This window comes from Pezoporus wallicus, unplaced genomic scaffold (genome assembly GCF_028554395.1).
Source record: "Pezoporus wallicus isolate ANWC-B61680 ecotype Strahan unplaced genomic scaffold, APGP_CSIRO_Pwel_v1 contig_4161, whole genome shotgun sequence".
Lineage (NCBI taxonomy): Eukaryota > Metazoa > Chordata > Aves > Psittaciformes > Psittacidae > Pezoporus > Pezoporus wallicus.
In genome coordinates, this window is record NW_026639584.1 from 1,291,974 (window position 1) to 1,308,167 (window position 16,194).

General features: G+C 43.8%; 1 protein-coding gene across 8 annotated transcripts in view; it reads right to left on the reverse strand.

The window, feature by feature from the left end:
* The window catches only part of KCNIP1 (potassium voltage-gated channel interacting protein 1), a 398,295-nt gene that overhangs the window by 109,382 nt on the left and 272,719 nt on the right, over positions 1-16,194 (reverse strand). Inside the window, exon 1 of one of the 8 annotated variants that reach the window (XM_057415101.1) lies at positions 13,821-14,033. The exons of the other annotated variants lie outside the window; for them this stretch is intronic. Within the exon in view, the coding sequence (XP_057271084.1) occupies positions 13,821-13,920 (100 nt within the window). The 5' untranslated portion in view covers positions 13,921-14,033. Of the gene's footprint in view, positions 1-13,820; positions 14,034-16,194 lie in introns of those variants that run through there. 8 annotated transcript variants of the gene reach the window in all.

The window sequence follows — 16,194 nt, forward strand, 5'->3', positions numbered from 1 at the left end:
TTGCAGGTAATACCAAACTGGGAAAGAGGGGAAATAGGTTGAAGAGCAAAGGTAGATTTAAAAATCTCTTACAACAAACACAACTCGGTGGTTTATTCAACAGGAACAAAAGAAAAATCTGCATTGATGTTGGAATAATCATCTCACAAATGTGGGATGGGAAACAATTTTACTGGGATTAGAGCTCCATAAAAATCTTTAGGAGCTATAAAGGATGAAAGCCCATATGTTACAAAAAAAACAGGCAAATGCTTTTCTACAAACACAGTGATAACTTACAAGACAAATGAAACAGATCTTCTAACTCTTCTCCATATTATCAAGGCCTCAGCTGGAGCACGAGGTCCAGTTTTGGCTCACACACACCCAGAATGATACAAGACAACTACAGGAAGTCCAGAGCAGTGAGAGTGATCAATCTAATAAACAAGACCTAAACAAATTGAGGTTGCTCAGGAAAGGAGAGGCCAAAAAGAGATGATAAAGTACACAAAAGACCAGTGCAGAGGAAGAGGTCCAGAGAAGTAACAAGCTTCAAGTTTTGCAAAGATGAATCAATTTGGTATGAGGAAAAAGCTTTATACGAGAAACAGTAAGAAAGCACTGAAATATATTATCTATTTGTGGAGTAAATAGAATAAATGGAATAAATTCATGGAGACCGGAGCCTCCACGTTGGTGGGATTTATGGACAAGTCAGAAAACAGCTGCCAGAAGCTGCCTTGGGGCAGATGTATGGATCAAATTGGGTCCAGAGGAGCCTATGTCATGGCAGTGCCTGTGCTGCCTTATGCCCACAGGGCAGTCTGCCAGCTTGCCTCAGACACACCAGGGGAAACTATCGAAGCCAAACAGATCCTCTGTGTTTGGTATGGAAACTACCTGAAAAAGGTGTCTTCCCTTTTCCTACTAAAGCCCTTCCACACCTTAATACCTTGCTCACATGTATAATGTGCTAAAGCTCTTTACAAAGCTGTAGGTATTAAAGGACATTAGGAGATGTGATGATAGATGAAATTCCCAGAAAGAACACGCAAGAAAGGCAGTGACAGAGCAAATAGTGCTGTTTCCTCTGGCTCAGGCACTCTTGCTATTGCCAGCTGCTCACTCTCTCCTCCACTATTTTCATACGGATGTACAACATTCATTAACCTTTCTCACCAGACCAGAAAACTAAGATCCCCACTCCTGAGCCGTTCAGGGAGTTTTTGCTATCTTGTTCCCATGCATAAATTTAGAACCAATGCAATTTTCTGGACAGCAACTTGTTGATTATCCGAATTCAGGCAATAGAACTAGGCTGTACCAAACCACAAGCTCTCTATCAGGTAGCTGCCATGAGGCTGGGACACACCACCCTGACACCGCTCTGCTACAATGAGGCCTTTACATTTCACCGGAAATAATAAAAGCAGCTGTTTGTACCTGTCTGAGCCCAGTTCTCCACACAACATTTTAACACAAAATCATGCTCTGCAATGAAATGAATTCTCTCAGTTGCACCCTGGGACATGCTCCTGGAGGCGATTTCTGCCTTCTGCAGCATGGGCTGCAGCCTGCTTCCCGAAAGCCTCTTTTATCAGCAGCCACCCTGCTACTGCACAGACCTACAATTCATTGCAGCCGTGGATTTTTCCTGTTTTCCTGGCTTTTGGTGCTTTACAGTGAGTCCTGCAAGTATCCTGAAGAGTGAATGCTTTATGGGGTCCCTGGCAGCCTGTGGCTAGAAAGGGCTGGACTTGACATCACATCACCCCTTCTCAAGTCCCTTTAACCATGCTCTGGGGGTGGGCAGCAGAGCCCCTGGGTGCTGTCTTTGTGCTTGTCTGTTCCTCACACCTCCCTTTTCTATTTCCATTGCCTGTGTCCTGGTTTATGGTGCAGGAGGCTGTCACACTGCTTCGCTGTACTGCGAGATTGCTTTATCATTTGCATGCGGGTGTATTTGCGCAACGGCATGCCGAGGAGTTCAAAGCTGTTGTCTCGCTTTCAAAGTCATCCTTGTGTGTAAGTTGTCCTAAGTCGGATGTGAACCAGGCTTGTGTTTTTGTTCTTGATTGAGCCGTGCTGCAATATATCCTTTTTAAAACTCCAGCTATTCTGGGAGAGGTGTATAATTTAATATGTTCAATAAATTTCTTGTCAGGCATTCACGTACAGCTTCCTTCATCTCGCACGCAGACGTTTGCTTTTCCACAGTAATTGGATTTGCTGCATTTGTGTTTACTTTTACGACCCATGGTAAATGCTTCTTTAGTAGCTGGGGGCTATTAAAGGGCTTGCGAAGCCTCCAGCAGCCTAGCAGGTAGGGTCTGTGAAGCTTACAGTGCTAGTTTTCGGGCAGTTCAGAGTCCTTTTTACATAGGGTGTTAATGTACAAATGAGTATAGCTTCAATACTACATTAAGCAAAAGCTCCTGTGTACAACAGCAGCTGTGGGCATGCAGTGTAGGGTTATTAACCTGCTCTGCTTAGATGCACAGCAGTTCAGTATTATCTGCAGAGGGTCAGCCCCAAGCATCCAAGCAGACACCAGGAAGAAAAACTCGTCTCACAGGTGTTCTGTAAAGCCCATTCACACAGAACTGGCCTCCCCCTTGAAATCAAAGTCTGTAGACACAGTGCAGGGGAGAACCTTCAAGACCTTCTGTGGGGACAGAGCCAATGTCCCAAGAAGCTTAGAGCCATGAAGCTGACCCAGGCCTGCAGAAAACAGAAGATCTGAAGGTGGCAGCTGCATGACGTCTGCAGCCTGGACAGAGATGCACCATCTCTGCCTGTAAAACAGAAGTCAAGCTAAATAGTCCCCTTTGCAAGCATTATGAGACCTGATGGGGACAAGTGGAAGGCTGTTGCTACTGGGATAGGGAGCAGCCATGCCATAAATAAGCAAGCAGGCTCTTTGCTTCTGCTGGCTTGATTAGTACAATACCCAATTCTTTATGTTGCCACCAGTTTCTTTTTCTGTTGAATAGATGTGAGAGAGTCAGAGCTGCAGGAATGAAGGCAGGCAAGGAGAGAAGTCAGGAGTAATGATGGCTTAAAAGACAGGGCTGCAGGAGATTGCTCATGGGGTTCACTTTTCAATTTGTGCCTTGTTTGCATTGGTGGTACTCAAGTTTCTCCCAGAAGTCCCATCGCATTTGTTTTCTTTTTTCTTAACCATATGCGTGTGTGTACCTGGAGTTGTCATTTGTGCTCAGTATTCAATGACAACTGCTTTCAACCTTTTCCTTTAGTATTTAAAAGGCCCAGTGGGGAGTTCTAAACGCTGAGCTCCCAAAGATGCTTTTAAAATCAAGAAGCAAAAGTGCAAACAGCTGCAGGGAGCACTACTGAAACCTTCAAAAGGTGGGAAGGGGTATAAATGCTCCAGTACAGCCTGCTGATTCACTGCTTGCTCCTGCAGGATACAAACCTGCCAGCAGTGCCTGCACTCTCCACAGCAGCCCTGACCTTCTTGTTCTGAGCAGCACTGACCACAGGCTTTCCCTGAGCCCCTTTGCAGGGACAGACTGGTGGTAGGAACTTGATCCTTACAGAGCTCCCCACTACTCTTCAAACTCTCTGCTCTGCAAGAAGCTGCAGCACAGGATCCTCAAGTCTGATAAACGTGAAGAGAAAAATCAAGAAAAGCAAATGCCCAGCAATAGGGGCAGTGTATGGCAAGCAGATGGCCAGCAACAGAGAACCTCCTGACATGGAGAAACAAGCCAGCATGCAGTTGTGCTAGGAACTAAACTTAGGTCAACAGGAAACAAGTGACCTATTCATGGTTTTGGGAAAGAAAACAACAGAGAAAGCAATTACTGGAGCTATATTTATTTAAGGAGAAAAACCAGGGTGTGGTAAAAGAAAGAGATGAGTGATAGAATAGGCAACAGATTCAGGTCTCCCTAGTTCCACTACTGTATAATGATTTGCTTTTGTCATCTTAGTAAAATTCTATTAGACGTAGCTCACTTGCTATGCCAGACCTGATGCCCCTCGAGCTGTAATGTATCCTGCCCTGCCAAAAGAAAGTCCCAAGATGGGTCCACGGCTGCTGCCCATGCAGGCGTCAGCCTGCCTTGAGCATCAGCATCAGTACCACACAGGGACACCCTTGATGGCCATGGATATAGAGGAAGTGCAGAAGGAGCCCTCTGGTTCATAACATCTCTTTGGTTCACTGCACCCTAACCTGTCCATCTCCAAGGCTGTATTTAACCTCTTCAGATGTCATAGAAGTGCTTTTTCTTCAGGATATTTCACTCCTGTGGGCTCCCTTTCTCCTTTTTTTCTGATGTGGGAAGATATCTCCTAAAGTGGGATCCTTGAAGTCCTCCTCTTGCGTTCATTTCTGGGCTGCCTCTTCACCCTGCGCTTTTTGCTCATACAAGACAATGATCCTCCACCCTCAGTGTATAACACTGTGACACCTGACAGAACTACAGTATACCACCACTGGGGTAGAAGAAAATAATTTACCTACATTTTCGATGAAATACATTCATTCAGTGTTGTCGTGGTTTAAACCCAGTCAGGTAACTTGTTCACTCACTCCCCCTCTTCTTGCCCTCCCCCTACTCCCGGAGGGACGGAGAGGAGAATCGAAAAGAATGCAACTCCCACAGGTTGAGATAAGAACAGTTTAGTAACTAAGGTATAACACAAATCACTGCTGCTACCACCAATGATAATAATGATAAAGGAAATAACAAGGGAACAGAATACAACACCTCAGCACCAGCTGACCGATAACTCGCCCCCCAAGCCCGACCAAGCTCCGACCGATACCTCCTCCAACCCTGCAGTCTCCCAGCCCTTCCGGCTAACTCCCAGTTACATCCTGGGCATGACGTGCTGTGGTATGGAATACCTCTTTGGTCAGTTTGGGTCAGGTGTCCTGTCTCTGCTTCCTCCCAGCTTCCCCTCCTCCCTGGCAGAGCATGAGGCTCACAAAGTCCTTGGCCAAACCAAAACATCCTTGTTATCAGCTCTGTTCCCAGGCCGAAAGTCAAAACACAGCACTGCATCAGCTACCAAGAAGGGGAAAAATGACTGCTACTGCTGAACCCAGGACAAGTGTGTATTAACCAGGACACTACACATTAGTGGCTGTATGTGCGACAATGGGAGCACAAAGCATTGAAAAATGTGCTATAGAAAGCACAATAGCACAGTATTTTGAACTATATGGTAAATGAAAACTAACACACATCACAGTTTTATGGAGTACCTCTTCTTTTTCCCCTCCTAAAATATGTGTATTGTACAGTAAAAGTTTCACGGGAATGAGCTGGGGTGGCAGCTGGGGTGGAACCAGCTCCCTGAAGGTAGCAGAATTAGGTCGTCTCAACACTGTTGGGATGTTTATTGAATTCATCTTTTTCCACCTCATCAAATGACACAGTAGAAGAAATTCTTTAAGAATAGTAACAATTCAGAGGTCAGGACAAAAAGCAAAAAAGGGGGACAATTTTGACAACTGGTAAAATCCTTTGAATCCAGGAGAACTGAACTATGAAGCAATTTTAAACACAGAAGCATCCAGTTAGGACAAAAGTGGGTCAGGTGTTTAATGGAAAAGCACAGACTACAGAAAAAAGTTTTTCCCCACTTTACAGTGCAGCAAACTTGAATTAATAACCAGCCCAAAGCTAGAGGGTTTTGAGATATGAAATTGGCACTTTGTCCGTATGAAGTTGGTATTAGTAGAGTAACATCCTGTGAATGCCCTAGAGAGATGATGTCCACCACAGTGGACTCTGTGGGAATCATGGGGCCAAAGAAGCTCCTTTCAGAAAGAATTGAGATGATGAAGCTGTAAATAGAGGCAGGTTTTCATATAAGCTCAACTATATCTTGCATCCAGTTTCCACCTGCCTCGTCCTGCGGTAAGGTTTTTCAGTGGTATATACGTTCCCTGAATGCGGATGGAGGTGCAATGCTGACATGGAGCCATGCACCATTGCTGACACGTTAACTGAAGCTCCAACATGACAACAGCCTACAGTGACACTCAGAGCTCACCCTTCCTTGTGCAGATACAATTTCCCCTGGGGAACCCAGCAGCTCCTGCCTGAGGTAAAAAGTCTCAGAAATTTCTGGAGGCTGATTAGGATGCTAAAACCTGTGTTGTCCTGGTTGTGAGCTCCTTTAGGGTTTCCAGCTCCTCTTGAGCTTTAAAACGTCCCTCTAGAGCCTTCCAGGGTGCTATCCCCAAGGGTGCCCACTCATCCTTGGAGAAGGAGAAGAGCACACATCACTGGTGAACCTGTGTCTGCAACACTGAGCCTTCCTGTACTATGTATCTGCTGCAGCTCAACAGCACAAATCCATTCCTTACACTCTAGCGCAAGACCCTTCCTAGGTTTCTGGGGCTGAAGTAGTTTATACAACTGGAGCATGAAATGTTGTGCTATTTGTGAGGCTTTTTTATTGTTACTATTATTTTTAACTCCTTTGTTGAGTGTTTAGGCAAAGAAGCTGCCTGGTATGCACTTGGACAAGGTACCAATGGCTCATAGGCACAAGACACTAACCATAGAATCACAGACTGGTTTGGGTTGGAAGGGACCTCAAAGACCATCTAGTTCCAACCCCCTGCCAGGGCAGGGACACCTTTCACTAGATCAGCATTTTCAGTGCTTTACTTCTTTGTCATTTTATTTTCTATGTGATGAGAGAGTACTAAAATTTGTCTGTTTCTTAAAGGGCATCGCTCAAAAAAAGGCTAAAGAGGTTGTAGGTGCTTTTGACTCCTCAGACACGATGAAGCAAAGTTTTGGCATGGCTGAGGGAATCTCTTACAGGCTTTTTCAGGCTGAAACTTATATATAAATGTCTCCATAGTCTAAATTTTAGTGACTATAAGAAATAGTGTCATTATTACTGTGTATGTGTCAACATCTCAGAACTCTGCTCTCAGTGAAAACACCAATGAAATTAAGTGAAAAAGACTGATGAAATACTTCTTTTCTTTACAAGAGTTCTAACCCCAAAAATGCAACAAGTGAATTTGAGGTCACACAAGCATACTCAAACCGCCATAAACCAAAGCAGCTCACTAGCCCACAGCAAAGTGACTCCTCGTTCCCTCCCAGAGACAAAGATGACAAATTGTTCAGCTTTCATTAAAAGCCACACACAGGCTCCACTGGGTATCACAGCCACTCACACACACCAGCCCCTGGAGTCCACTTGCAAATAAACATACTTCAATCTAAGCTGAAATAAATGAATTAAACTGAATGCATTAAACTAAATGAATTAAACATTACGGTCAGACCCCTTTTAAGTGGGATTTTAAAGGCTATAGAAACTTTAAAATATTATTTTATGGGATAAGAAGATAATCTTACTTTGTGCAAAAGCTGCCTCTGACTCTGAGCAAATAGCTGCACTTATAAAACCCAACTGAACAACTGGACTTTACATGCAGCCTCCTTTCATATGTACACAGATCATTTTCCTGACACAAATATTGATCAAGCAATGCTTGAAATGAGGGCAGCCATCCTTAAATCAAAGTGAAGGAAAAGCTGTGTGCACACTGCGTTTGGAAGTTGTGCCAATACGCTCACAGAACTCAGGGCCATAATATAGCATTTCCAGTTTCAGGAGAGAACCTGCGTGAAGAACACCAGAAGAATTCTGCATTATTCTTACAACAGCTCCAAGTGACAGTTTATTTCCCTGCTTTTGCACAACAGGCTGACGGACCACCTTCTGCCTGTAGTTCTCTAAGAAACAAGAGGAAACAGGATCATCCAGAGCACCACCAGTGTATATGGGCTGTTCTGTACCTCCCCACTGGGCTGGATCCCTTAGCATGGAATGAGGTGTGAGAAATGAAGGAAAGGGCCTTGAAATTCTGTTTAAAAAGGAGCCTGGATGACCGGGACAAAAAAGACCTGGTGCCACTGTCCATCCATGTCCCATCTCACAGCCTGGGGTTGTCTCTTGTAAGGAACTAAACAAAACCCTTCCAACTAACGGATCCAAAGGAAGAAAGGACAGTGCTGGTGCCTGGTGGCCTTGGCCACCTTCCCCAGAACATGCAATCAGCTGCACCCTGTGTCAGCTGTGGGGCTCAGCATCGCACTGCAATTTATAATACACAAGTAGGGAGCCATGATCACGGGGTGAGACTCACAGTGAGACTCACTGTACTTTAGTTCTGAGATACAGTGTTTTAGCATTGCCTTGCAGGAGGAAGCAAGGAAAGAACGCTCAGTACTGATTAAAGTGCCTACTTGCTGTTTGTGCTGCCAAGAGTCGGTTAGGTTTGTCTTTTTACCACGTTTGGCCTTCACCTACAACCTACCCTTTGGCCTCTTGTACCTGAAGCAGGTTAGCCCCCTGACGTCTTTTCTCCCTCCACACTCCGAGTTGCCTGATGAGATGGTGGCAGGCACATCTATACGGTGTGTAAGGAACAGACCTTATCCCTCCCCAGAAGTCAATCTGACTCCTATCAGGATTATCAGATCCTCTCACCCTCCTTGCTGATGTCCTCTATCTAGGATGTTTGGTAGATTGAAATAACAGCTGATGTAAACACAGGCTGCCTGCCAGAATAAAAATAGCCTTTTTGCTTAATAGAGAAAGACAGGACTGACAGCAGTGTGCAAATAAGAGAAATCAATTCTACTCAGGCACTGGCATAGAAAACACCACTAAAAACTGGGAAGACTGAATTTGTATAATGCTTTAGAAATTCTCTTAAGTAGGAGCAGGAATCACGGAAGGCCTCAATTCTCACCCATCCTGCTCTGATGTTCGTGCTCCTCCCCACCTGAGAGGTACATTTGTCTGCCCTAAGCTGTTTTGCTGCTTTTTTTGTCTTGACAACTTAGTAGGAATTATCCAGTAACACTGAATCTTATTTTATTACTTTCTACACCTGAAGTAAGTCTATGGCTGAGCATATGAGGAAGCTGCAGCTCTCTAGTTACCTGGGAAGCATCAAGCACTTTCAGTGGAAAGATTTTTCAAGCGAAGGAGAAAAGCAGAGATGTAAAATATCCAGCTGCTGTTACAAACCAAGAGCAAAGTAAGATCAGTGACACAAAGTCGGGATCCTGATTGTGCATTACACCCAACACGTTGTCTGTGATCTCTCACACAACTTCTAAGGCATGGATTCGGTGATCGCTCTGATGATTCTCGTCTGTAGTGGCAGAGCAAAAAGTTTATTATGTGCACAGCAGTACATAATTACACACACTGCAAGCAGATTTGTAGGGTTTAAAGTCTACTGATTTAGTACTTTTCCTTTTAAAAGTTTCAAGGATTTTATGGTAAAGGTTAAGCTTGTAGGAAACGGAATCTGGTCATTACTTTTAATTCCATTTGATATATGAATAAATTGAGTATAGAGAGAAAAAGACATCCTGTCTGTCTGAGCATCATCTTGGAGAAGTGAGAGGAAAACCTCTGACACACTCCTGGCATGGCTCGGACACAGAAAGCCATCGCAGAGGGAGCAAGCAAGCTTATTTCTGTTCAGGAGATCCCTGCCTTTGGTTGCTCTATGTTCACGGGCAGTGGCACAGCTCTGTTAGCTTACTTGAACGTGCACAGTGATTTGCAGGCCGGAGCTCCCCTGTAGATATAAATGCTTTCTAAAGATCTCACCAGCCACTCGGAAAGCCAAGGACATGCAACAGGTAAAATCCCAGAGCTGGAGCAGAACACTGTGTACTTGCTACAAACAGCTCAGGCTGAGTCACAGCTGAAGCACACATCCCAGACTATGTTCATTAATGACACCAAATAACACCACTGAAACTGCCTGGTTTTAGCTTGATCATGACAACTTCATGCAGACCAAAGCAGAGGTGCTGACCCAGAGCTGGAGGGTCTCTTGGAGGCACATTGTGTGTTGTGCGTTGGGTAAAGGACTCAGTGTGCACCACACGTACCAACACATATGGTACATGTTGGAGCGGGTCCAGAGAGGGGCAGCAAAGCTGGTGAAGGGTCTGGAGAATAAAGTCTGAGGAGGAAGGGCTGAGGGAACTGGGGGGGTTTAGCCTATTCACAAGAATGCTATTTCCATAACATCAGTTGTCACTACGAAGCAAACAGCCGGACATACAGCCTTTCAGTGGGAAACTACAGACACCTGACACAGCAGAACAATCTTCAGAGCAGTTTCCTTGATACTCAGACCCCAGTGAGCTGTGTCTCTGCACTCACAACGTGAGCACTCAGGGCTGGCTGTTGGCAAAGACAGCTCCCTGCAAAGGGCTAAGACTTCATGCAGTAAATAAATATTACAGGTAACTCTCCCCATGGCGGCAGGGCTGGGAGTGCAGGGCCCAAGACAAAGTCTGGGAGAATACTGGGTGATAATCTTAGCCCTGTAATTGATGTGCTGTGCTGATTCTCGGTGCAGGTTCTGCACGTTTGGTCCTGACTGGCCCACAGTGAGTTTCTTTGGCCTTTAATAAAAGTGGTTTATCAGCCTGATTATTTACCCAGTTGCTGAGAGATAACATAAATCATACCAGTCCAGAGTGAAATTTCAGTTTGATACTCCCTGCTAAGGCATGGCCAGAGCGCAGGAGTCCTTGAACAGAGGCTGTGGATCCTCATCACTAAGACAGTAAATCTGGTATCTCATGGAAGCTAAAAGCTGCCTCCTGCTCTGTTGGGAAACATGTCACTCCTTCCCTTTAACTCGTAAGCCACAGGCTGGAGCTGGCAGTGATTTTCCCCAGGAACATCTAGTGTGGAGCAGCTGCTGCAAAAACCGTTCAGTACTGCATTTTAACACAAACAGAGCAGCTGGGACATGGCATGGGAGCATTTGGGGTTTGTGACATTTTCATTATTGTTTCAAACCCAGTTTTGGACACAAACAAAAGCTCAGTTAGGAAAACTCTGAAATCCTCCCCTTGGCTCCGCTAACGGCAAGTGGTTTGAGCTAATGCTTCTGAGAAGCAGTATATAAGTTTCAGAGCTCCACTTGATGTTTAGACAGAGTATCACAAAGTCTTCTCAGATGCCTTGCCTGTCCAGGTGCTCCCAGATGTCAGAGTAGGAGCAGAAGGGCAGCCAGAGGCAAGATCTCCAACGCCAGTGCTAGCATCCCCTTTCAGTGACAGGGACCTTCGAAGAGCATATCCACTATGGGCTGGAGGGGTGCAGAGTTTCAAGAAGTTTAGCCTGTTTCTGCCCATGGTAATTGTGGTCCTGTTCCTCTGTTTAAAAATGTAGAGATTGCAGATTTCATGTTGAGAAAGTCACTTTGAAAGTCTATATAGACAGTACTGATGAGTTTAAATAGTAACTGCATTGGTTTCAGCGCATGGACAGTGTGTTACCAGTGTGTTTCTGTAAGCTGCTCAGTACAAGCAAGGTCCACAACTGTTCCAGGAAGCTGGAACTGCAGCCATGACTTATCTAGGCCAAAAGGACCTTCCAGCTATTTCAGCTGTTGCCTGCTGGCACTCCATACGCCGTGCTTGAGGCTTAGCACACACCTTTCTACTGCTGCATGTGTCTGACACAGATTTCCTCTTTGCATAATGAAGTGTAGCCACAGAAATTGCTTTTTTTTTGCTAGGATAACCCAAACTTGAGGAATTTATACTATACTGGCGGCGTAGATTCCTATGAAGCGTCATACTCCTAGGGATCAAGCAGGGCTATTGTCATGGTTTATTGTCATAATAGTTAAAAGCAGTTAAAACTTTTTTCTGACCAGAACATTAAGTGTAACTTCTTTGTGTAACAGCCAGCTCACAAGCATTAAGAACTAACCTATTGTAACAAACAGTCAATAGTCTCTGCTGGAAAAAAAACATGAGTGACAACCTCATTCAAGCATCTCACCTTAAAGCAAAGCAAGCAGCAGATTTCCCAAGGACAAGAGCTTCACTGGAGCATGTGTATGCTCTATGTTCTTATCCAAGGGTGGACATTGCAGAAGCAACTGCGTATGTGTCCAAACTATAAAATCTGAATATGTCAACTTATCCTGAAGTTCTAGCATCTTAATGTAGAGTTTACCTTATCCCTTCTCCAGTATAAATCACAAAGTATTCCCAATCTCCTGATCAAGGTTGTAACTTAAACTTCATCAGAAAACAACAAGACATCATTCTGATTTGCTCTGGATTATTCAAATATCTCAAACCTTCCCTCTCCTTAGGAGCTGGGGTACCAAGTGTGCAATTCCCCCCGCCTGACACAAGTAGAGCTCACAAGCACGAGGCGACCACGCGCAGGGAAGGTGCAGCCACCCAAACCCAAGGAACGCTCTCTCCTAAAACTTCCTTCTTCGATGCCTTTAAAAAAAACCAAACCAAGTTCCTAAATAGCATCTTTGAATGCATTCAGGCAGATAAAAAAAGGATTAAAAACCCTGGTGCTCAGATAGACTAATTCATAGCAGACTTTGCTAGAGCTGGAGACAGGAAATTAACTGTACATTGGGTTCTTGTAACACTTCCCTGTGATAGGAGCACACAGACTCGTAAAGGCTTGCAAAAGCCAGAATAAGTGTTTTTGTTCTGTTGTACTCTGTCTTGCTTGCACAATTTGATCATATCAATAGACCTTGCAAAGTTAGAGCTGGTACATAAAGCAACACACTAACAGTCTGTATCATGCCCTAGCTTCAAAATGCTGGGCAACAATTAGCACCAAGTACCTCTGAATGAATCCAAACAGAAGAGGTTAGGGAAAGTACTCAAAGCAACAGGAAGTAGGAGAAACAGGTACCTGCATGAGAACTAAAATGAAGCAAACCACCCAGGAACCAAAAGTCGCATGACTTTTTACCTCTGGAAATGCACTTGCTGCTGGTCTCCAGGGTTCTTGGAACCTTGTACTAAATGTTGTCAAGTAATTAATACGAGGCCAACAACCTTGCTTTTTCTAGGTTGTCATGAGTTCTGAAGCAGAAAGGAATAACTTGGTATCTGTGGCTAGCTGAAGGTTATTTTGATACCTGCGTACCACGAAAATTGACCCTCAAGCTGCTATAAAAAGCAGCTGCTCAATATATATCACATTCAGGAACATTTCGGAACACTGTAAATCTGCTGTTCCTATTAAACAGTGAGACTCTCTGCACAGTCATGTTTTGATTTATAGAGCTCACTGTCTAAAATTCATCCCTTCTGCCTCTATTTAATATCTCCGTGTCCCTACATGAATCACATTGTTTATAAAAAGAGAGCGGTAACAAGAATTAAAGTACCTTTAACAGTCAGCACACTTAAACTATCTGCTACAAAACACATTTACATTTCAATCTGTGGTGTTTTCCTAAAACATACATGAGACTAGAGAGCAAGACTAGGCAGGTTTGTTAAAGATAAATATTCTGAAAGAGAGCTAAAATGCTTACAACAGAAACATTCATCCACATAAGCTCAGCAAGATTTTTGGATTTTCTGTTAGTAATAACCAAGAGCTAAAAGAAGCCATAATGCTTCCAGCAATTAGAACAAAATGAGAAGTGAAAACGGCAAACTTACTAAAATGTAACTCCTTCTTTCATCCCGAGCTTCAGAATGCAAGCTGCAGCTTACTAAAGCAATCAGATCTGTAATGAAGTTCTTGAAACAATCTTAAACGCAGGCAAAGAACGGTGTAAGATTATGTCACATTCATTTTCAGAGCTGCAGGGAGAGCTACAATACTGTGTTGACATTTAAATACATTTCAATTGTCTAAAGAAAGCTTTTGGAGTTATTTCAGCTACAGTTCAGCTCCTCTTACACTCAAACACTGCACATCCACGTACAGATCAAAGTATAATGCTCTGCAGCAAATGGCTTTCAGAATAAAATATTTTCTATTTCTTAATATCCTACCTTCATAATTGCCTTCCAGGAGACCCAGCTGCTCAAGTGCCTTCACAAATCCAACAATTATCACCAGTACAACAATCATTTCAAGTCCCTCCAAGTTCATCTTGAAAAATCATTCATGTAAAAGCATCTTTCCTTAGGGAGCGTCCTGACTCCAGAGTTAGACTTTAATTAAAAAGCCCTCCTAGCCCAAGACGTGCCACATAGCCAGATAAATACAATGCTAAGGGAGCCCAGCATATTCCCACCATAAAACATTTCCATTGACAGCAAGATGAACACAGGAATGTAAGGAAGTCAAATCTTACCATGTCTGCATCACTTGCCTGCATGGATACAGATGTTTCAGTCTCTAAGGCAACAGAATATACAGTAACCACTTTGTTTGCGTTTCCTGTCACAGCCAAAATTCACCGAATCTGACATCTAGTAACATCTGAGGCTCTTTTTTCACACTGAATTACAGTTTTAGAGAGACCCCACAGTTCAACAGCACAGAGGTAAAATCCAAACATGCTTTCTTCCTTGGTACTAAAGTGAACTTCAGAACACTCAAAGCAAAATCATCTCATTTAGAAAATGACCTAATGCTGCATTTCCCTACCGAGTGAAACAATTACAGAAGGTTAGTTACACATTTGAGTTTCTTGTTTTACATCAAATACAGGAATTACCGACTGTGGCAAGAAGAAACTTGTTGGAGAGAAGTCTCTCGGGTTTAAATTTTGAGGGAATAATTGAGAAGCAGAATGTTTTCCCCTTCTCTGCACTGCCCTAGGGCTTGTGCCCACGGTGGGACAGCTGCCCTTGGTGTAGGTCAGCTGCTGCTCACGGCTGTGTCCAGGTGAGGAAAGGCAAGAAATGGCATCAAGTACACAGTGTGCCCATGGCCAGGAGTTTGTGCAGCTTTCTGCTCTGCCTCAGGAAGCATTTTTCCAAGCACTCAGAAAAACAGGAACAGTTTCCAAGTCCTTGAACCTGACAGTTAGGGACAGATTCTCTGAAGGACCTTATTCTCACTGGACCCTTAACAGCAGACATTAGCAAGCGCTTGTCGGTCCTTTCTTCTTACCTGCACTCAGCTCTCAGATTTGCAGCCAGTTTCAGACATGCACAGAATTACAAAAAAACTCCATTCTTTCACAAATCTGGACACTTATTTTGGTAACTTGTGCTTGTTTGGTCTGCAATGGCTGCCACTCGTGTGGGATAATCTGATTTTGAAAGTGAGATACAGATGCATGTAAAAGTATAAACGTACATTAATAATGCAGTTCTTATAATATTAAAAATACTAACCTGAAACCATGAAATCTGACTCACTGTTTCAGTTATTGCTTTTTAACCACTTATATACTTCTATCTTCAGCTGATGCTTTGTATTAAGGTCTCCCAGGACATTCTTGTCCAGTTGCATTAAGTACTTGTATGACGTTATGAGGACTTGAGTGCCAAGACCTCTTGTATGGAACTACAAAATGGAATTTACTGAAGTATCAAATCCAATTGCCATGGAAATGAAACCATCCTTGGGACGGTCCAGGCATAAAGTACGATGATAATTTATAACACTAAACAACATTTTAGTATAGAAAACAAAAGCACTGATGGAACTGGGACAGAGGGTAAAAAGAAGTAACTTAAGCTTAATTTTGGTCAAGATCAGAACTTCCACTCTTACTAAAACTGACATGAGGTGGGTGGTGCATATAAGCATTCAAAATTAATCTCATTCCCCGGAAAGGGGATTTCTCCAGTCCAGCCCTTGTACCATTGCTCTCCTTTGCTGCTGCTGTCAGCTGAGCCACCGGCATAACCAAGTAAGAAACACAGAATTGCTTTTTCTTGTCAAAAAAAGTCTATTTTGCAGTAAATAAAAACATTCCCCAGGAGGTTTAAACCACAACAATCTTTTTCACAGAAGCTGCATTTCCAGAGCAGCCCAGCTCCTGGACGCTTTGATGGATTCGCCCTTCCTAGCTGGATTCAAGAGGTGAAGTCCAAGTTGTGCTTGAGCCCACGCTCAGTGCATGAGCTCCAACTGGGGACGGCCTCTCCCACCCCAAAAACTGGAGAAGGGACTTGCACAGACCTTCCTCTGTGACGCTTCTGTTATCGAATCATGGCACTGTTCTTATTGTGGAAGCTACTTGAAAGGTTTCATCTTTTTACAGACAAAAAAGCGATTTTCCAACCTCAGAGCACTTCTTTTCTGGCCAGCGCAAGCCATCGGTAACAGTGTCTTTGAAGAGAAAGAAAGAGAGAGAAAGAAGAACGTACTCAAATATACTCCTATCCAAACTTATTTAGCTAGGGCAAGATGACAGAACAACCCTGCAGGCTATGCATTTCCCACCAGTTACTTCCTCATAGCAGT